The sequence below is a fragment of the Otolemur garnettii genome, unplaced genomic scaffold (assembly GCF_000181295.1).
Source record: "Otolemur garnettii isolate 467f Iridium unplaced genomic scaffold, OtoGar3 scaffold00004, whole genome shotgun sequence".
NCBI lineage: Eukaryota > Metazoa > Chordata > Mammalia > Primates > Galagidae > Otolemur > Otolemur garnettii.
Genome location: NW_003852399.1, coordinates 20,253,516 through 20,276,511, shown reverse-complemented (window position 1 = coordinate 20,276,511; position 22,996 = coordinate 20,253,516). Strand labels below are relative to the sequence as shown.

General features: G+C 38.0%; 1 protein-coding gene across 2 annotated transcripts in view; it reads right to left on the bottom strand.

The window, feature by feature from the left end:
- Positions 1 to 22,996, bottom strand: part of ANGPT1 (angiopoietin 1) — a 238,118-nt gene that overhangs the window by 74,945 nt on the left and 140,177 nt on the right. For both annotated transcript variants that reach the window (XM_012809867.2, XM_012809862.2), the window contains exons 2-3: positions 20,341 to 20,496; positions 8,441 to 8,562 (exon numbers count right to left, since the gene is read on the bottom strand). In XM_012809867.2, coding sequence (XP_012665321.1) covers positions 8,441 to 8,562; positions 20,341 to 20,496 — 278 coding nt within the window. The remainder of the gene's footprint in view (positions 1 to 8,440; positions 8,563 to 20,340; positions 20,497 to 22,996) is intronic.

Below are 22,996 nucleotides of genomic sequence, written 5' to 3'. Positions count from 1 at the left end.
GAAAGAAGATGTTGAAAATACAGAAACCTAATTTTTATCTGTCTGAACCCATGTATAGATATTTCAATGTTTGTCGTTACCTTAAGTACGTATGGAGTCAATGTGTGTTACAAAAAAGGTTTGGAAAGAGTGGTTTCTTTCACTTTATTTAAACACAGGTATATGTAGTTCAGGTTCAACTTCTCTTTTCTCATTTGAGCATAGTAAATATTCTCTCAAAATCTGCAGTCACCTTTGGTAGTACAAATTTGAAGCAGAACCCCAGATATTATAATCAAACATTAGGAAATGCATTTGTAAAAGGTTTGGGTAAATGAGAATTAGTGATGTTGCAGAAGTCTGAAATGAAGAAGAAAAAAGGTTGATACATTTCATGCCATAAAATATAATTACTTCTCTTCAAAATAGGTTGAAAAATAAATAACTAGAGAAAAAATTTGTAACATATGACAAAGTTTTAATATTCAATAAAGAGCTCACATGAGTTAAAGAAACAAAGATAAACAATCTCATAGAAAAATGAGAAACATATGGGAACAGGCTAGTCACGGAAGAAGAAATGCAAATGGTTAATAAATATGAAAATAGACAAAACTTAACATCTCAAGCAGCCAAGATTAGTAAGAGACCTACCAAACTTTTGGGAAATAGTGGTGGCTCATGCCTGTAATCAGTGCACTCTGGAAGGCCAAGGTGGGTAGACTGCTTGAACTCAGGAGTTCAAGACCAGTCTGAGCAAGAGCAAGACCACATCTCTACTACAAATAGAAAAACTAGCTGCATGTGGTTGCAGGCACTTGCAATCCCAGCTGAAGCAAGAGGATTGCTTAAGCCCAGAGTTTGTGGTTGGTCTACCCAAGGTAGCAGATTGGTTAGACCTACCCAAGGTTGGTCTACCCAATCTGCTAAAGGTAGCAGATTTTGTTGAAAGAGAGAGAGAGAGAGAAAGAGAGAGAGAAGGAGAGAAAGAGAGAGGGAGAAAGCAAGCAAGCCCATAAACAATTTGAGAGGATGCAAAATACAGAATTAACTTGTCAACATCTATGAAACTTTTTAAATAATTACCTCAACAACCCTAATTCTAAGAAATTATATATTTGATAACATAAATAATTATAATAACTTATCATGCATCTGTAAAAATGAATTTCTACATGTTCTTTAAAGTGAATGAGTTATATCTGTATATAGTTATGTGTAACACATCTGTGACGAATTGTTACACATATAAAATAAATAGTAGAAAAAAGCCCCAACATATATAATGTATGTGTTGGTAACATCTACATCTCATAAATTTGTACTTAAGCCTGGGTGCAATTATGCATGAATGTATGCGGGTTTAAATACACACACAAATATGCACACTCTCAATGCACATGTACATGTTATCATATTTACATGAAAAGTCTGGAAGAGTAAGTAACAAACAATCTCTGTTAAGGATGGCCCTCTACAAGCAGGGAACGAAGGTACAGGGGTATGAAATTAGGGTGGCCTTGACCTGCGATCGCATACACATGTATATAATATAATGTCTACCTCATGTTTGTCTTACTATTTTTTTTTTTATTTACCAGAGAAATATGGTAAACAGCCGTGGGTCCTGAGTAGGAATTACAAAGTTGGGCTGAATTAATGAACCTCACAGTACTATTGTTAACCTTGAGCAACAGCTTTTGGGAATGCAGAATAGTGGTGCAAACACTCTCTCCATTTCATTTGTGCTAAGAGCAATAATGGATTTATACTATTTAATATAAACTATGTAATCTGTGTTTTCCACTGAAAGTATTTTTGTTAGCTGTTTGTGTGTAATGGGCCCTAGCTGGATGAGAGCTCACAGGGCATTGCCATTATTTATCCAACATCCCCAAAGCATTTAATACTAAATATGCTAAGTGTAGAGGATTGTGCCCAGGAGCAAGAACACAATGATAAATAAAACACAGGGTCTGTGTTCCAGAAGGCCACAGCTTAATAGTATAGATAGAGATAAATAAATGTATACACACAAGCTCACACGGATCCCAACGTGATGGGATGCAGGAGATGGTGGGGAGAAAGAGACACAGTGCTATCACATAGTAGTAAGAAGCCAACCCATCTGGTAGAGTCAGAGAGGGCTGTTGGAGGAGGTGATATATACAGTGAGTTTTCAAGAATGAACAGAAATTTGCCAGTTGAATAAGGAATGTCAGACATACAAGACAGGCAAACATTGGACATGTCTGAAAGTGTGATATCAACAACCTACATGACAGAGCGTTGCTGCTCATGCCAGGCACTATTCTCAGTGCTTTATAAGCATCAGCTAATGTAATCTTCACATTACCTCCATAGGGTGTATTACCACCATCTCTGTGTTGCAAATTAGGAAACTGAAGCACAGAGCGTTTACAAAACTTGCCCGAAGTCACACAAATAATATGTGGATTATACCAGGGATCAAAGGAAAATGAAACCCAGGCAGTCTGGCCTCAGACCTCACACTCTTGGCTATTCGGCTGTATCTTCTGGGGGAGGAAAGACTAGAAGTAAGACTGAATAGTAAGGATTACATGATCATGAACTGTGCTCAAGAACTTGAATAGTTTTCAATCAGTTTTAGAGACTTCTTAAGGGGTTGATAGAAAATGAGAAGAAAAACATAGTGATTTGCCTTTTAGAAAGAAGACTTTGGCAGAGCTCTGGGTAGTAATAGGTTCAAGTGGTATGAGGATTATGGCAGAGAGGTCATTGCAATGGCCTAGACAAGAATTAATGGGTGTATGACTTAAGCAATCATTAGTGTAAATAGAAGATAGTACAGGTTGGAAAAATATTTAGAAGACGGAATTGAAAGCATCAACAGTGATTGGTGAGTTTGGGGAATTAAGGAAAGTGGAAAGGGTCATTAGGATATGACCCTTAGATTTCTAGTTTGATCTTAAGGTTACCGTAATCTAAAAGAAAGTGCTATGTGCCGTTAAATTCATTCATTTAAAAAACTACAAAGGGGTAAACGACAACATTTTACTCAATCAGAATCTGTGGGTATTCTACTTGCAAGGAATAAAATGGAATAGCATCAATTCATAAAGACGCTTTATTCTGATTTCTGATATAATTCACCCTATGTAATGCTAGGAGTTAAAAAGGTATTACTTTTAGCAATTTTTAATGAACTTATCAAATGGAGCATAGATTTAATTAAAAAGCTTGTGATTTAACTTTTCATTTCTTCAGGTTTGTGAAGTATTAAAACATCAATACTTATTAGGCCATCACAGTAATTGGTTAGTAAGGCATACTTTGGTGCCTTGAAATTACACACTTCTCGATAACTTAAAATTAATTAATTTAATAACTTCCCCTCATTGCAACTAGAAGATAGACGAGGCTTATTAAATAAGTTCAGTGAATAAATACCTGTGTACTGATGGGTGGACAACTGGTCTAAATTTCTTCACATTTATATTTGTGTTCAGAGAATAACTTGACAATCTCAACAATTACACTTGAGGCTGTACCATGTTCAAAAATAATTTTTATAATAAAGCAGAGAATTATCATGGACTTGAACCCTCATTTTTCAATATGGTCAAGCTATTTGACCTCTGTAAGCTTCAGTTTTTCTTATGAGTAAAATAGAAATAATGCATACTTCGCAGGACTGGTTGGAGGATTAGCAATGGGAGATACGAAGAACTTGGTGCAGATGTTCACCTTCCACTAGGTAGCCAGGCAGCCGCTGGCATTGCTCTAAGGATGTTGGAGTGGCCATCATGTATCTAGTTTCATTTTGATCTTATTGAAGATTTGACCAATCTTCACTCTGCACATTTAACACAATTATCAAAAAAGGCCACGTGCTCCATCTTTGTATGCACGGGGTATTGAGAGCCCCTCCAGGGGTGTCCAACCTTTTTTCTTTTCTGCCACACATTGGAAAAATAAGAGTTGTCTTGGGCCACACATTAAATGCAAAAACCACTAACAATGAGCAAAAAATAAAGGTCCATGCATACTTTTATGACATCCAGCAACACAGATAAACAAAACATTACTCAAATCATCTGTATATGACTCATGGGTCACAGGTTAGACACCCCTGTGACACCCTGGTGAGGCAGAAAGATTGTGTCTGGGATATTCTTTAGCTTGGCTATGCTCCCACCTAGAAAAAAGGTGGGTTTAAATCAGAGATGTGCAGGTTTGGCCAGAGGACCAAACTTTTAGACTAACAGATTCAGTCACATATTCATCATGACGTCATTCCTTGTCTAACTCTTTTCTATTGTTTTGAACAGAGCAGTAGAAACTATACTGAGGGAGCAAATAAAACTTTACAATTTCATGCCCTTCTTGGTGCTCAGACCAATCCATGTATGAGCAAGGTCAGCATTAATGTTTCCCACTGATGTGGGTTCTTGGTTGTGTAATTTCAATGACATAAGAGAATTATGAATCCCTTACTTTCAAGTACTATTTCCTTGAGGTAACAAAACCTAGTTTAGAGATTAGGGTAGCATTGGACAAAAGCAAAAACATCTTTCCAGGAGAAATATTTTTCAGGAAGCAAACTAGAAGCTTCTTTGAGTCACTTCCCAATAGACGGTTAGGGAAACAAACAGCAGAGCACATGTTACTAATCCTATTTCTGCTTGTGCTTTTGGCCATTTAGGGGATAAAGAAATGAATCTAATAAGGCCAAAAATCCATTTTCAATCCCACAAATGATGCATTTAATTTGTCAGGATGTAAATCAGCAGGACCTCTCAGCATGTTTGTGTAGTATAATCCTAACCATAAAATATTCCTCCTTGTTCTGCCAAAGAGGTGGTGGACCTTCTTAAGGGCCAGCTCACCAACTTGGCAGCTGAGGCGCCATCATACTCAAAGCTGGTAAGTCCCGCACCCAGACACAACCTCTGACGCTCCTTGGGGAGGAAGCAGAGCTTAATTTAGATAATCCCCTTTGCAAAGTGTATTAGCTGATCCAAACCAGACCTGGCCAACCAAAGGAATGTTGTTGTTCCTACATTTCAGAGATGCCTCGATGTGGAAATATCTTCTTGTTGCATTTGGAAGATTAAAATTCATATAAAGTATAGGTAGGAATAATCAATAAACTGCTTTTAAAAAATATAAACAACTTCCTGCTTGACATTGGCCTCCTGTCCACTTTCATGGGGGGAGCACATTTCTTTGTTGCTGTAGAAAGTGCAACTTGGCAGAGTTCCTTTACTTCCACTGCACACGTAATAATAAACAATAACGGTAAATAGTAATAGGGAACCTTTGCTATATATCACAAATGAGGATCTTTGGTTTGTATAAAAAAACCTGTTTTAAAAAGATGGTTCATGAAAGAATATGCCTGGTTCAACCAACCCTCCATTACATCCATTGCGCCCTTCAACAAGAAGGCAGACATGTAACTGTAGAGAGACAGACAGCAATGCCGGAGGAATAGAAGTTGACAGAAAATATACCCAGACCACCTGTGAGATAATGCCGTACTTAAAGGATGGAAGGTCAGAAATGAAACAGGTGTGGGGTAGGAGATATGATGCGTTTTTAATCAGCATGAGCACAGAAATGAATTTCATTGTGAGATACCTGGGTTACTAGAAAAAGGAATTATTATAATCTTGAAAAATTAATGTTATTAATAACATAAATGGTATGCTTTTATATGTGAAACCCCTTAGTTTTCTGTAGAAATTAGAGTTTAATGAGGCAAAGACGGATGATTAGATGACTGTTTGACTATAGGAAGGCAGGTATGTGCATGGGGTCAGGGGTCAGATTTTCCTGAGAGACTCTAGCACATGGAGAAGCCCCTTCCACTTGATGCAGGGCAAAGCTTTTTGGGACAGCTTGCCCCCCAACTCAGATACACCAATAGAACAAAAAGAACAACTTCTAAGCACTTTGCCTTAAAAAAAAATAACCTTTCATAGTGAGAATCCACAGTGGGAAATGATACCAGCTGCTGTATCAAAAATCATGATGGAAAGCAAAAATTCCAAAATGACCTAGAATTAAAGTAGAAGGTATATATTTTTACAAAAAAGAAGAAGAAAGAGGGAAAAACCACACAAAGAATGAGTATGAAAAAAGGGGGGAAGAGAATCAGACAGTGAAGCAGAGCACCTGGCATTTCAATGACACTGAAGATGACTTAATGACGGCACTTTTTTTTTTTTTTGTCATTAATAATAAGACCTTTCAGGCCTCCCAGGTATTTTTATGGTATCATCACAGCAAAAGTGTCATAGGTAGACCAATGAATAATTCAAGTATCAATAGGGGAAGAACTGAAGAATGTAAATTCATGCTGGGAACTCTTTAGAAGATAAATGAGGTGGTGATAAACTTTGAGAGACAGAGGAAAACCCTTCTGGGTGACACCTATAAATGAAATATCATGCAGTGATAAAGAATGAAATGAGAGGGATATTTATGGATACACATATAAAAAGATATCTGCCACCAGAGAAAGTAGGTTACAAAACAATTTTCTGTGAACAATTTATTTATATATACTATGTGTGGGGTTAGGGGTCAGATTTCTGTACGTGGTTTAATTACTCTTTGTGTCCTTTCTTTTCTTTTTTTTCTATAATAAATGTATGTTATTTATATAATTATCAAAACAAATAACAACTCAGAAAAACAAGGTGAAATTTTGATTGTTTTACTTTTTCATGGTTCCTGGAAAAAGTTTTCACAAGTAGCGTCTTGAACCAAGTGAGAGACTGAATCTGTTGGTCTTAAAGTTTGGTCAGCCAGCCATGTTTCAGGACACCTGGCAATCTCTAATTTAACCCCAACTTTTTTCAAGGTGGGAGCACAGCAGTCCCCACATTACAAATGAGATAGGTTCCATAGTTTTGTTCTTAAAATGAATTTGTATGTAAGTTGGAACAGGCATATTTACCTATTACCTCTAATAGCCTCTGTTCATAAGTGTGAGTTGTGCATCTCTAAATGTTTGTGACTCTCGACTACCTATACTATAAAGGGGATTAATTTTTATTGACGAGACTAGAGTATGAGAGGTGACCTTAAGACAGTGGTTACTTGGAGTAAAATGTAACTGTTGCATTCATATATATGCCTGATTCCTGTGAAACGGCAGTAGGATAAAGGGTATTTTTCAACAGGGTTTTCAATTTTAAAACAATTCCTCCTGCAGCCAGTTCAGGGTCAAGTCCTGTCAAGTTTATTTATAGTTATGCAGTTTACCCCATGACACAGTACAAGGATAAATAAATGTAAAACTTAGAAATAGAAGTCGTAGAGCATAAGTGACCCCTTCCAGATTCCAAAGCAACAAACTTACCTTCTTTTTGTTGCAGTTATTGGCATCAAGATCTACTTTCAGCATAAATTTGGGAAATCCTTGTAGACAGGGTGACAGAGCCATGTGTTATAGTGGAGTGGCGAAGAACCCTGGGTTACACTCTCAGTTCTGCCACTAGCAAGTTGGGTGACCTTGGACAGGTCACTCCCCTCTACTGAGTCCCTGTTCCTTCATCTGGAAAGTAGGAGAACCAGCAGTCCTCTTAGGTGCCTTCTTGATTTCCTTCTAGGTCCATCAACTCAATAGTATTTAATTATTGCTATCAATACCTTGGTCTAAAGACCAATGCATAAGAATTGTAACTTCTTTTTACATTGCTCAAATACCTCGAAGAAAATGCAATTAGATACAAAATACTTGTCCTACAGAAGTCAGTGTTTTGAACTTTTCATCATCGATATTAATTACCTTAAAGCAATATAGTCTTTCAGGGTTCACGATCTATCGCTAAGTTCCATTCACTGTTCTGAGAGAATTCATAGTTTATAAAGCATAAAGGTGCTATCACATCTGCAAAGCTACCAAAGAAATTTATCGTGTCCAGGGCAAATGGTTTTGAAATGAACAAACAAAACATGATCATCTTTGCATGTAAATAACTGCTTGAAAAAATATAATATTTGCTTATTTCTAGTGCAAGATCTCTGAACCCCCAAACTTTGTTAAGCTTTCCAAAAGCTTAAGAGTAAGGGGTTCAGTAATAATCCAACATGGTCAATTCTTGTGGTTATTGATTTTGATTTCACTGAAATATGTAAATATTTTGTCTGACTGGACTTACAAAATCAAATTTTTTTTGTTGGATATGGTTGGAATTTTTGCACAACTAAACAATAGAAAAATTAATGCTGTAAAGTTATAAAAAGCAAGTGTTTCAAGAGTGTAAGCAAAAGTACTAATCTTATTGTTGATGTATTATGTTCATCATAACCCTCTTACCTTTTTATATTAAAAATTAGTTTAGGTCTATATTTCTTTTTTTTTTTTTTTTTGTAAACCACCTCAACCTCATTTGTGTTAGAGTTGGCAGAGAGGTAGAATATATAAATAAGTAAACATTTTCAGAATAAAACAAACAATCCTTACCTGTTTTTCTCATGGATCTTCAGAATTTCATTTGTCTGTTGAAGAAGTTGCTTCTCTAGCTTGTATGTGGACAATGAATTCTCCAGCAATTGTATTTCGAGTCGAGACGTTTGATTTAGTACCTGAAGAGAAAAGATAAAAACCTTTAAAACTTCAGCTGCAAATTAAAGAATAGAAGACAATTATTTGAGGGGTTTATTTCATTTTGTTTTCTTTTTGAAAAATATTTCTTCAATAATAATGAATCAAATGGTCTCCATTCTACTAACTAGTCCTTCACATGTCTCTGACACATATACATGACAATGATTTGAGACCGAGGGGAAGTTGAACAAGAACTTTGTGATTTCAGTTTTGTGTCCTGCAACTCTAGACTGGGGCACTCTACTGTGCTAGTGGCTTCAAATTTTTTATCTCCACTAGCTACAAATGCAAGGTAGTAGTACAAGGCCTTAGATATTGTGGATAATTACAAATAACTCATAGACATGTGAAATACACCTGCCTTCATCTATGATCTTACAAAAACAATTAGAAATGTGCACAGAACGCTTGACATGGTTTAGACCAATTCATTATCACACATCCTTGAACATCTCTTATATTATGTCATGCCAGCCCTTCCAGATGTCATAGCATTTATGAGACATGCCCGCTTATTGGAGGAGGAATGTTATCATCACTTTACAAATGAGGAAAATGAGGTTCAGAGAAAAGCCCAATTTACACAGAAACCAAGGGACAAGCAGGGCTTCAAACCAGGTAGTTTGATTCTGATTCTACTTCTCTACACACACACACACAAAAAAAAAACTAAAAAGAGGGAGAGCTGAACCATTCTGGGTCTTTAGTGGAGGAGATGAATGACCAGGAACCCAGATTACACTACAGATAGATTGTCTTCATCTTTTCAACTCTACTACCCTGGGCCCTACAGAAATTATAAATGCTCAACTCATCTTGAATCATGAAGACTCTCATAGCTATTTGGGCCTCAATACGACATGAGCCTGTGAGCTGCACACACCCCTCTCCAGCCAGAGATCCCACACTCCAGTCCCAGCAGATGTCCTCAAACTGGTGTCAGTGTCCTGTCCTTGTCTCTGTCTTAATCCTTTCTCCCTGTCCTCCTCCAGAGAGGTATAAAGGGTAAGGAAGAAGGTAAATCAGTTTTAAAAGCTTCCTATATTACTTGAAACTATTATTATTTTATAAATATTATAAATAATATTATTTTATAACTGCCACACCTTTCTTAGAACTACTTCTTGAAAGGTATCTACAAAAATTTCTACAGAATCAATATCATTCTTAAGGGTCTTTCTCTAAAAATGACACCATTAGCATTTTCCTCCTTTTCTGTGGCATTGTCTAGTGTAGGATTCTATCAGATGCAAAATACACTGATAGTTCCAGGGCTGGGATTGGGCTACAGGAGGTGGCAGGGAGGGGGGATATAGTTTTAGGGATAGGGCAGGAACAAGACAGACGTGAGAAAGGAAACTGCCACAGTTCTAGAATTGAAAGGGGCTGGGGCAATAAACTCAGGAATCAAGATAAGTAATCTTTGAATGCAATATTTAAAGTGTTCAAAATTAATGCAAAAAGATTCACATTGCACAGAATATCATTGTTAAATAAAGCCAGGCTCTAACCCTGCACATGTATAATTTGATGTTACTGGGTCTCACTTGCCTTACCCGTGAGTACTAGCCTTACAAGGAGTGGAAAATGAGGACAAGGGGAAGACAGGGCAGAGAATGGCGAGGTGGTACACCTGATAGTGTAAGCTGCCTGATTCATTTAAACAGCTGTCATTAGCATGAATCTGAAAGCCAGTCTAAACTTACTGTGGTAACTAATCACATCTTAATGGTTTTGGAGTATATGATAATTTTTAAAAACATTGTCCAAATCTGTACCATTTCATTTCAGCAAAAACAGGATTTGAAGGTAGAATTAGGGGCAGTTCAGAGAAAAAAATGGTAGAGAATGTAAACATTAGGGATGTAACATTAAGATATAACTTTCAACATATGAAACATATTTTCGTCCAGATAAGACTTTTATGATTCTATTGAGTGATCATTTATAAAATAATGAATTAGGAAGCAAAATATTTATATGTTTGGTGACACTTAGAACACTGGTTGACACACGGAAGATAATTGCTTCTGAATGAGAGATGCATTGTCTCACTGAATCACGAATATCGTATACAGGTAAATAAAATCTATTTTCATTTTTATTTACCATAGTTTCCAATCACACCTTCTGACATTCTCCAATACCCCTCTGCTTATTTTATAAAGGACAGGAAGTTTTCTTGTCTGTGTCCACTGAGAACAGAAGGGAACCATCCAAAATTGGAAAAGGAGCTGCCCATATCTCCACGTGGAGACCATGGCAGTCCGTCATTTACCCTCTTATTTCTCTAACACCTTGTCCTACCTGGAGTCCATGCTTCATATTTCTTAAAAATGTAAAACAGATCACACCACCTCTTCCGTTAAATATGCTAATGAATTCCCTTTGCAATCAGCATGAATTTCAAAGTCCTTCGCCTGGCCTACAGGGACCCATCACTCCATCAGATCCCTGCTTACTTCTAAGATCTCACTTCCTGCCACTCTTCTCTTGTTTGTCACCCTCCCATCATGTAGCCATCTTCTGCCACCTCAACATGCGAGACTCATTTTCAGCTCAGGGCCTTTGCACTGGCAAGTTTCCTCTGCATGGAATGACAGCCCCTCCCACATGTGTGGCTGAGACTTTTCATCACTCAAGTCCTGCTCTGAGCATCCCTTTCTGGCCACCCTCTATAAATCACTCCCTCTTCAATCTTCATCAGGTTCTTTATAGACTCATCACTGTGGAGAACTGTCCTGTCCGTTCACTCCTTTGCTGTCTTTCTGCCCCTACTCAGATGTCGATAGCACAGAAGTATGATTGTATGATTGCTGTTTGGAGCCCTCTAAACTCCAAAATTCAGCCAGGTCCAGGCACCAAGGTGCTTATAGCTATGTGGTGGAAGATATGGGAACAATAAACAATAAGTAAGTTTTACAAAGCTGGATGGTGGTCACAGAGACGGCCACGGGGCCACATGGATAATTCTAATCCAGTATCTGAGCGTGGAAGAAAGCGGCCCAATCTCAGAAGTCCAGGCTACACGTCAGTCATCCTGGGCCAGTTTTGGGCACAAATGCTACTTGCTTCTTTTCTTTTCCCATTTTTTTTTTTGACCCCATAGCTGCTTTATTTCAACTGTCTCCACTGGTGGATTAAAATAGGGCTGAAATTCAAAAGTGAGCAACCGAGAGAATGCACAGCAAACCATGATAAATGGACCACTTTTTTGCCATGTGTCTGTGGGACTTGCTGCTTGGCAATAATAGAAGTGTTCCATTAAAATGACAAAAGACATTTCCTTCTTAGCCTAAACACAGCCCACAAGCACATCTTTGGGGGGGGGGGAAGAAAAGAAGAAAGAAAGAAAAAGAGGGGAAGATATAGGGAACAAGCCCCCAAGGATCAATTTCAAAGATTAAATTTTTCAAAATACACCACAGATTAAGAAAGGTACAAAACCTGAAACTATAGATTTTGGATCTATAAAACATTAGTTCTGTCTTTAAAAATTGAACATCTAAACATAAAAAATTATTAGTTTATCAGAGAAAGCGTGCTAGAAGGTTCCAGACAGCTCCCCTTCTAAGAGCTGCTTCTGATCATCTTTAAATTAATCTTAATGCTAAATGAAAGGTGGAGGTTGAGGTGAAATACAAGGAATAGGAAAGAAAATCTTTTTCAACAGCCCATTAACTTTGAAATGAGCCAGGCTGGTAGACTTGTGTTACATCTGTTTTCATTTTTTTTCTCAACCCAAAAATAATGTAACATAAAACATAATATCTTGGCAATTAGATTTTTACAGAAGCATGAAGGCTAATATATGCAGAAGGAATGAGCGAGTTTAAACAATCACCATTTCGAAAAATCAGTGAAGTAATTTATTTGGTCAATTGTGACCAATGTAATGAAGTATTCTTGTACAGGCCATCCTTTAATTTCCAAGGGAAAAGTGAACTATTGAGATGCAGGCCTATGGAGACCACGACCCTAATCAAGTTAACTAACAGCACCACTGCAGGTGTGGCAGGCTGGCACATGTGCCTTCTGATAAGGTGTCATACAAAGTGCCCAGCATTCTATACAGCACCCTTCCCACTATGTCCAACTCAACCCAAGCAAGCCTTTAGACTTAACTTCCAATTCGAAAAACTACAGGGGATGGAAAAGTCAACTAAAGGGCAAACTAAACAAACATTCAGACAGATTCAGAATATGAGATAATTTATGAAATAACTGACCCAGTGTTTTAAAAGTGTCAACCTTGAGGGAAAAAATTAGATGACTGCTCTAAATGAAAAGGGACTATTAAAGCTTGAAAAACAAAACTTCCTAAAATTTTTTGGTGAAATAGTCGAGAAAATATAAATGCGGAAATTAGGTAATCTCAGGGAATTAATGTTTATCTTAGTTGTGATATGATAATATATAACTAATATGATCATGTATCAGAATTTTTATTAACATAAATATAGTTTATTTATGATATGATAAATATTATCAATATTACAAGTTATATAAAAATGCATAAGCATGTCCATAAAGTTCATGTGCAATTTAAGTTTAAAAACCTTGGCAATAATAGAAGTGTTTGCATTTAAACTTAAATTGCATATGAACTTTATGGACACCCTATGTAGTATTTATAATACTATAACTCTATATAATGTTGGTAATACAATAATAACCTCATTTGGTTGTGGAGTTTGGTAAAGATAGTACTGATTTGGAGATGTAGAAATTGTGGGTAGAAATAACTCACCCAAGATAGATAATGCTGAGTACAATCAGAATGGAGCCCACGTAGTCTATCTCCAGACTTTGAATTCTCTCCCGTAGGCTCACCATGGAGGTGTAAGCAAGCAGCTTCCCTTTGGCTAAAAAGGTCCACCCCTCCGTCCCTAGCTGCTGCCAGACCGTTTCCTTCATGTCTCCATGAGGTCTTCGGCCTGCTGTAACTGACAGCATCAGATTCCTCACCATGTATGCTAAATTAGCACCATGAGTGGGGAAAGTGTCTAAATTTCTTATTATTCTCAGAGAATAGAAGAAATATATTCGCTCAGTGTTCTTAGTTGGGTCAGAACATCTCTGCAGTGGACTGCTTCTGCTTAAAGTCATATTCTGACCTGTTAGCCATCTGTAGATATATACGTATTACCAGCAACACATAGCCCTCAGGATATTGCCCTTAGTTTTGGTGGTATAGGGTTGAAACCTACAAAAGTTATAGGACTAAAGTCAGTTAATTTAATCATTTTGCAAATATTTAATGTGAGTCTACTATGTACCAAGTCTTTTTCAATAAAGCAATGAACAAGAACAAGTCAGACAGAATCCTGCTCCTTGGGAGTTTATACTCCAGGGCAGGAGAGGCAGGTAGTAATATATTTCTGTATAGCCTGGGGTTGTGTGCTGCTGGTAATATATATATAGCTTAGGCGTGGTGAGCTATATGGTCTCTGGTGTAACCACTCAACCTGCCATTGCAGAGAGAAAGCCACCACAGACAACACAGAAATGAATGAGTGTGGCTGTGGTCAAAAAGACTTTACTTACAAAAAGAAATGGCTGGTTGAATTTGACCTGTCCTCTGCCAGTGGGCTCAGCAAGCACCTTTTGCTTTTATCAAGCATTTTTCTAAACCTCATAAGAAAATTAATTATCAGAGAATTTGTGATCCACTAGAGTTTGGTTTCACTGCCATTTCAGCTAAACCCAGGCTAAATGTTGAACATTCACCCATTCACTCATCAAGTTAGAGATACAGTGGGTCAACAATGATTCTTCTTATCTCTACTCTCAAAGGACAGTTCAATTAAACTCACTGAAAATAAGAATTGATTTTTTGTTGTTGTCATATTCTAGATAGTAGCTGTTAAAATATCTTGCATTGGGGAAGTACTGAAAATATATCTTTCTAAATTTGATTAGATTGTATTTCTGACACTATAGTTCCTGTGTAAAGTGTTGGAAATTTGAGGATGCTTAGGCTCAGTGTTTAATGAAGTTTTCCACAATTAATACAGGCTCACTGTTTAGTGAAGTTTTCCACAATTAATACAGGTGGCAAGTGGCGAGGATGGCACTGGATCCTACAGTTCCATGAGATGATGTGACTGGTATGCGTTAGACCGTCAATAATAGTGATGATGGTGCTACATCATCGTCTTCAGTAAAGCATCAGCAGCATCTTCACCATGGAGGAAAGCATCCAGTGGCTGCTGTTAGGGCCATACTACCTTTAGCTTTATCTGATTCTGTCTTACACAATTCTTGGACCCACTTACTATTCTGCAAACTTAGAAAAAGAAGGATTCTACAAAGAGAGGCAGCAGAGACAGAGAGCTGGTAAAGCACTCAGACTTTGATGCTGAACTGAGTTCAAATTCCCGCTCTAACTTTCATCCATCTGGGACAAATTATCTCACCTCTTTATATTTCAGTTTCCTCATCTTTGTTTTCAGTGCTTCTTTATCTTTTTAATTGTTTGGGATTCATGGAGAGTATAAAGAATTAGGTTATAATGATTGTGGTTGTTAGGTAAAGTCCCTCTTGTAGTTGTGTCCCACCCCAAAAAAGTGTGCTATACACTGAAACCCCCCCATTCCCCTCCCACCTGTCCTTTCCCCAATCCCTCATTCCCCTATCCCTCCTTGTAATAGATCATCTACTGTCTTCATATTAGAATCTAATACATTGGATTCTTGCTTCTCCATTCTTGTGATGCTTTACTAAGAAGAATGTGTTCCACCTCCATCCAGGTTAATACAAAAGATCTAAAGTCTCCATCATTTTTAATGGCTGAATAGTAGTCCATGGTATACATATACCACAGCTTGTTAAGCCCTTCCTGGGTTGGTGGACATTTAGGCTGCTTCTACACTTTGGTGATTATAAATTGAGCTGCCATAAACAATCTAGTGCAAATGTTCTTATGATAAAAAAACTTTTTTCCTTCTGAGTAGATGCCTAGTAATGGGATTGCAGGAGCAAATGGGAGGTTTAATGTGAGTTCTTTGAGGATTCTCCATACTTCCTTCCAAAAAGATTGTATTACTTTGCAGTCCCACCAGCAGTGTAAAAGTGTTCCCTCTCCACATCCAAACCAACGTCTATAGCTCTGAGACTTTGTGATATGTGCTATTCTCACCGGGGTTAGGTGATATATCAGGGTGATTTTGATTTGCATTTCTCTCACAATCAATGACAATGAGCATTTTTTCAAATGTTTATTAGCCATGCATCTGTGTTTATCAGAGAAGGTTCTTTCTGTTCATATCTGTTACCCAGAGGCAAACGGCCTTGTTTACTCTTTTTCTGTTGATTACTTAGAGTTCCCTATAGATTATCAACTCTTTCTCAGATTTATACCCTGCAGATATCTTTTCCCATTCTGGAGGCTGCCTTTTAGCTTCACATGTTGTATCCTTAGCAGTGCAGAAGCCTTTCAGCTTAATTAAGTCCCATTTGTTAATTTTTGTTGTTGTTGCTATGGCCGCTGAAGTCTTTGTCATAAAATCTTTCCCTAGTCCAACGTCATCAAGAATTTTCCCCACACATTCTTCTAAGATTTTTGTCATTTCATGTCTTAGATTTAAGTCTCTTATCCTTCTTGAGCCAATTTTTGTAAAGGGTGAAAGGTGTGGGTTGAGTTTTAGTCTCTACAGATTCAATGCAATCCCCACTAAAATACTAACATATTTTGAAGAACAGGAAAAAGTAGTACTTCATTTTGTATGGAACCAGAAAAATAAAACTCATATAGCTAAGGCTATTCTTAACAACAAAAAGAAAGTTGGAGGCCTCACCTTACCAGACTTCAGGTTATATTACAAATCCATAGTAATCAAAACAGCATGGTATTGATACAAAAATCGAGACATAGACATATGGAACACAATAGAAAACCAAGAGATGGAAGCAGTCTCTACTTGCCATCTGATCTTTGATAACTCAAACAAAAGTATACAGTGGGGAGAAGACTCTCTATTCAACAAATGGTACTGGGAGAACTGGATTACCACATGTAAAAGAGAGTTTCCTTATCTTTAAACAAGAGACTCTACTACATAGGATTTATTTTATTCTTAAATAGCTAATTTTAAAAAATTGCTTAGAACTGAGTTAAGCACACAGATTACTGGAGGTGAATTTTAATGCAATTTATTAGTTTCCCCCCAAACAAAATTTGCATGAGGGGAAAAAAAAGGTAAGAAATAGAATTACACTGTAGGAAGGGACATGAATAGTTCCTGAAACAAATCATTTGATGTTGCACACTTGAAAAGAGGATGTAGAAGTCAAGGAGATATTGGTACAAACCAATAACAGAGTGAGAAAAACACTGTAAGGCCAACTAAGGAGGAAGGAAAGGGCATGTTTTTTTCCTGATTCTCACCTATATGGCCAGCAGGGTTATTTAGAAATGCTCGTTAAAGTTCTCTTTCCTGGTCACGATGCTTACTGAGCCCAAGAGTATCTTAAAATGCCATTGCAGTAAAATGCCATCTTAAAATGCCATTGCAGTAAAACCACGTTTTTTAACTTGCAAGTCCACAAAGTCAGCAGAGAAATAGAAAGCAGCAAGTTACTTGTATTCATTAATTTTTTGAGATGAAGTCTTGCTCTGTCACCCAGACTAGAGTCCCAAGGCCTCAGCCTAGTTCACAGCATCCTCAAACTCCTGGACTCAAGTAATCCTCCCGCCTCAGCCTCCTGAGAACTGGGACTACAGGCCAGCATGTCCAGCTAATTTTTCTATTTTTAGTAGAGACAAGAGTCTGTGCTCAGGCTGGTCTCTGAACTCTTGACCTCAATGAATCCTCCCACCTTGGTCTCCCAGAGTGCTAAGAGTGTGAGCCACTGCACCTGGCCCAGGTTACTTATCTTTATAACCTCATCCTGTGAAAGCTAGGGCACTAAAATGTATTACAAAAACAATGTCTTGAGTTCTTCAAATAACCAAGGACCTGAAATCAATTTTATTATAACCTTTACCTACCAAAGTGAAGTCAAGTTAGATGAATATAAAAGCAAAATTAAGACAGAAGGATCTAGTAGTTTATAAATGCTTATTGTAAATGTGTAGTGTTAAGGTTAAGGAATAATCCAGGATTCATTTTTTAAAGCTGGCTCTACATCAAGATAGGAGTGCATTGGAATGTTTATATCCAAGCAGAATGCATCCTATTGTAATAGTACAGCTAAGCACCAATGTGCTTATTTCCATGATAAAGGCGGGGACAATTTGGAAGACACTAAAATGAAGATGAAAAGAACACATAGCCTTCATTTCTTAAGGCAGGACATAGTTTGAGCCATTGTGTTCCTTCTCTGCTTTCTTCTTATTGCCAGATCTCGTGGATTTGTGATTTTTGAGATGTTTTCTGGGTTTTAGCTACCTGGAAATGTTTCTGCTATATTGAACTATCATTAGCCTTTAATGATAAATTTTTGCTGCTTCATATAGTGTATTCTCTTTTTCTTTGAATTTTCTGTACTATTTTCCAGAAAGTACATGTTTCCTGGCCAGAAGAATGCAAAACAAGTTGTTGTCTCTTAAAACCTTAAGAGCATGCATCTTAACAGTGAGAAGATCAGCAAGCTAATAGTGGGACTTTTTTTTTTTCCCCATAACTCTAATTCATAAGTGGAAAGAGAACCACAATCAAGAGAAAAACAATCCAAGGTAGAGTTTTTAGTAATAGAAAAAATTAAATAAAACTTTGCCATTTCTGTCATAAAACATACCATAAGAGATATGTCTAAAAATTTCAACTATGCAATCAATAGTAAGATATATTGTGTTTGTTGGGTTTGAATACATTAGAGTGTTTTATGGGGGACCATTCTGTTCTTTCTTTAGTATTTTTGTTTGTTTGTTTGTTTGTTTTTGAGACAGAGTCTCATGCCCCAGTAGGTGTAGAGCCAGGATGTCAGGCCAGCTCACAGCAACCTCAAACTTCTTGGTTCAAGAGATCCACCTGCCTCAGCATCCCAAGTAGCTGGGAATACAGGTGCCCACCACAACATCTGCCTAATTTTTTTCTGTTTTTAGTAGAGATTGGATCAGCCTCGTGCTCAGGCTGGTTTTGAACTCCTGAGTTCAAGGGATCCTCCTGCCTCGGCCTCCTACAGTGCCAGGATTATAGGTGTGAACCACCACACCTGGCCCTGAGAATTCTGTTCTAACAAAAATAAGAAAAAATATAATCATAGTATTTATACCACAAGAATCCAATACACATACATTATTAACATTATTAAACTTACTATGGTGATAAACAATGAGAGACTTGTAATTTTCAGTTATAAATGTGTAATTTTCCCCCTCTCCCTCTCTCATGGTAACCTGATGATAATATGCAGCCAAAAAAAAAAAAAAACTCTAGGGGGTGGGAGAAGGGAGGGGGGAATGGATAGAGGGAGGGGGATTCGAGGGTTCACTTCTGTGGTTTATCTTACAAGGGTACAAGTGAATCTTTCTATGAGTAGAATATGAACGTTTTAACACAATAACTAAGAAAATGACATGAAGACTATGTTAACCAGTTTGATGGAAGGGTTTCGGATTGTGTGTGAAAACCCCACACTGTACTAGAAGTGCATTAATGTACACAGTTACCATTCAATAAAAAAACAAAAAAAAATTCCAAACCCTATGTGATTCATTGCCCCCGTGTAGTCAATATTTAATTTCCGATTATTAGTATTATTTAATTATTAGTATTAATAATAATAACTAATAACTAATTAATAATGATAGAAAAGAAGGAAGTATGCTAGAGCTTAAGTACTGGATTTTATTTACTAGCTGTGTCAATGTCAGAAGTCATCCAAACTTTCTGGCTTTCCTGCTATAAGGGATTTTCACAACAACCATTTGTACATGGGGATGTTGTTTGTGTTATATCAAATGCTCTGTCCATATAGATGATCATTTTTCTTTAAACATCTGTATATCTGTGATGTAGCTAACACAAATGAAATAAACTAGAAATGAGCCTTTACCCAATTTTTGAATTGATACATTTCAGCTTTGATGCCAAGAGTCAACTACCTTTAGATAGAATTGTGCCTTGAGTTTCAGAATGATAAATGGATTACCATTTTTATAGCTTAAACGGGACTAAGAAATCATCTCCTAGTCATCAAAAACGGTATTTGCTATTTGCACTAAATTGTGATGGTGGGTTTGTCATAGTGATGATCAAAGGACATCCCTACGTTTTATTGATTTGTACTCAAATAAGTATGCCATTGTCCCTGCTGGGAGATACACACACGCACATGAGCACACACACGTGATCAGTTCATTTGGCTTTTCCTTGCCATCCACGGAATACACAGACCCTCTGCAGGTGCCATCATATGGGCCATTATAGCTAGAGAATTCCCAGAGACAAACCGAGATAGGTCAAAAATGCACATCAAAGGCACCAATTTAACCCAAATGGTTATTTTGTTTGACACACATCGTATCACAGTTGGTCGCTGCAGTGTTTATTTGAATTTAAACACTGATTAGGTCCCTTGCCAGTCCTGTTTTTGCAAACACATACAAAGCTAAATATACCAATCCTCATTAAATCAAAAGAACCATGCATAGCGTGGCAGGCAGTCATTGCTGTTATTACCAATAAACAAAAGTGTATATGTTTCCCCAATCTGAGTGCTGAAACGTGCTCTGTGTTTATGGAGCACGCTAAGGGGTGGGGGTGGAACCTTCCTGGTTCAGCTAGTGGACTGTGGCCCTGGGCACATACCTGGGTCTCAACATCTGTCAGCTTTCGGGTCTGCTCTGCGGTCTGCGACAGGAGGCTGGTTCCTATCTCGAGCATGGTGGCCGTGTGGTTCTGAACTGCATTCTGCTGTATCTGGGCCATCTCCGACTTCATATTTTCCACAATGTAATTCTCAAGCTGCAAGAGATAAAGGACAAAGCGTACTACATTATAAGTAAAGCCTCGCAGTCGGGGCATGTAATATTTACAATGACAAAACAAGACACAGCTGGCAAATCGGCCATCTGGCAGGAAGCCTCCGTATCTCTGGGAGCTGGGGAGATGGAAGCAGAGCACACAGGAATCCCGTTGTCAACAAACTCCTAATACACTGATACACACGCAGAATAATCACAAGCATAACGATAATTTGCACTTGGATCATGCTTTCCATTCTTGGAATCATCTCTTTTAACCCTCACAGCAGAGATGCAAGTTAGAAACAGTCGCCTTCATTTGGTCTTTTGATTTCATAGCTTAGGCAACAGAATCAGAGAGGGTCAGGAATGAACCCAAGGTCACCCAGCATAAATGCAGCCCAAGTTCACACAATAATTTAAATCTCAATATTGATGCTCTGCTTTTTCCATTACACCATACTGACCACTTATCTCAGAAAAGTTCAGCCTCCTGTTTCCATTTTTGTAATGATAAATAGAAGACCATGCTGCTCTGGGGGAATGGGAGGAGGACTAGGAGGAGGACTGGGAGGAGGACAGACCCTCAGAATGAAACCCTTTAAGGAACAGTCACACACAAGCCACAACATAGGCAATGAGCTGCAGAGCCTGCAAGTGAGTTAGAACCATTTTCCATGCTCTTTTGCAAACTCAAAAATAGGCACAGTCTATAAATTGGTCTTTGCTCTTCTTGCCCTGGGTAAGATTTAGTCCTTTATGGTACCCTGTCAGAGAACACTATAGTTGTAAAACAAATGGTACCATCGGGTCCAAGAAGAATTATTAAGTGACTTACTCCAAGGGAGCCTGTTAGGTACCTGGGAGAATAAAGCTGAGCATATGTGTTGCTTGGAAAATACAGGGGAAGCCTACCCCTCCCTGCGAGCGCACTTGTTCCCCCATCCCCCCGCCCGTAGTGACTACATGTCATTACCCAATTACACATGTGGGGAAACTGTATCCCAGAGAAGTCAAGTCCAAGGCCACACAGATTTAACTTGAGTGCTGAAGTCCTTCACTCTCATACCAACACTTTAAGCCACTTAATACTTTTGCCAAGTCGTGCTTCACAAGCTGGGTTCCAAATCATTAACAGCTACGTGATTTTCACTGATGTAGTGGACCAAAAATACATCCACTATTTAATAATCCATAGTTACATTATTATCATGTAATAAATACAGTCTAACTGTAAACCCCCCTTCGTGAAACTTCGGCAGTTCTCTTTCTAACATCATCTCTTGCTTATTCCTATTTGTCAACTCTGACTGTGCCCCAAGCGAACAAAAAACGCAAGTTTAGAATCAGACTCAGAATGTTATGAATAGATTCTGAATTTGTTCTTGGTCAGGATAAAACATTCCCCTTCCTTCTTTACTCCCAAATTAGACATAGGGGTGGAAAGTTTTAACCTGTGAAAGTTTATTGTAAAAGAAATAAAAAATAGATTATCGTAAGTATCTGAAAATTATCTGAACAAATACAAGTTCTCAGGGCTAAATCTTGGCTTTATTCCAATTGAACTATTCGTGTTAGTGAAACAATAAGGCAAGGGGAGAGGAACAGAGGGTGGGTAAGATGGATTCCTCGCCTGGTACTTCCTCTTCTCATGAAGAAGATCGGCTTTCCCCACTTCAGCACAAAGGCTCTGGGTGGTGGAGTCTATCCCTAGTTTCAAGAGCATGTTGGATAAGCCAGAATGTCCTGCTCTTAGCAGACGTGAGTTATTCAAGAATGGAAAGATACTGCAAGCAAGGCCATTACCCTCAGGCTGGAATTTTGTCAAATTACTTTATAAAATAACTCCTGTTTTTCTCGGGTGAGTAAGGTGATAACATACGTGCCTGCCGTGGCTGATGTCCATTTTGCTACCACAAAACCAGCGCTGGCCCAGAAAGACAGGGAGGGAGCCAGATAGATCACATAGGTAACAGACAGATAGAGCTGGGTGATATTGATACAGAGACACCTTTGGAGCATGTGAATCCAAGCCATGTGTTGAGCTAGATTTACCCCTAGACAGTTGTAAGTTCCATGATCTAATAATCCCTTCCCAGCAGCCAATACTTTTTCACCTTCAATTACATTGATTTATGTTTTTAACATTAACAACCAAAAGAGTTTTGATGTTACATTTGATAAATGTTTAGCAAAAGAAGGCCCAGACAGGAAAGCATAAGCAGTCTGTTCTTTACTTGTCCAGTGAATTCAGACAAAGGATATGTAGGCAGACCTGGATCTGAATGGGCCTACACTAAGAAGTGCCAGGTAAGTCTCCGCGTGAAGCCGACACCTGCCGTTTAGAGCTGAGATTTGGTAATTGTCTGCTATGCAGCAGGTACTGAGTGTTTTCCTTTTATAACTGCACCTAAACCTCACAGCAACTTTATGTGCTTTATAGATGAAATTCTCAAGACTTAGAAACCCCAAAGCAACTTGCCCAAGAACATGCAAGAATT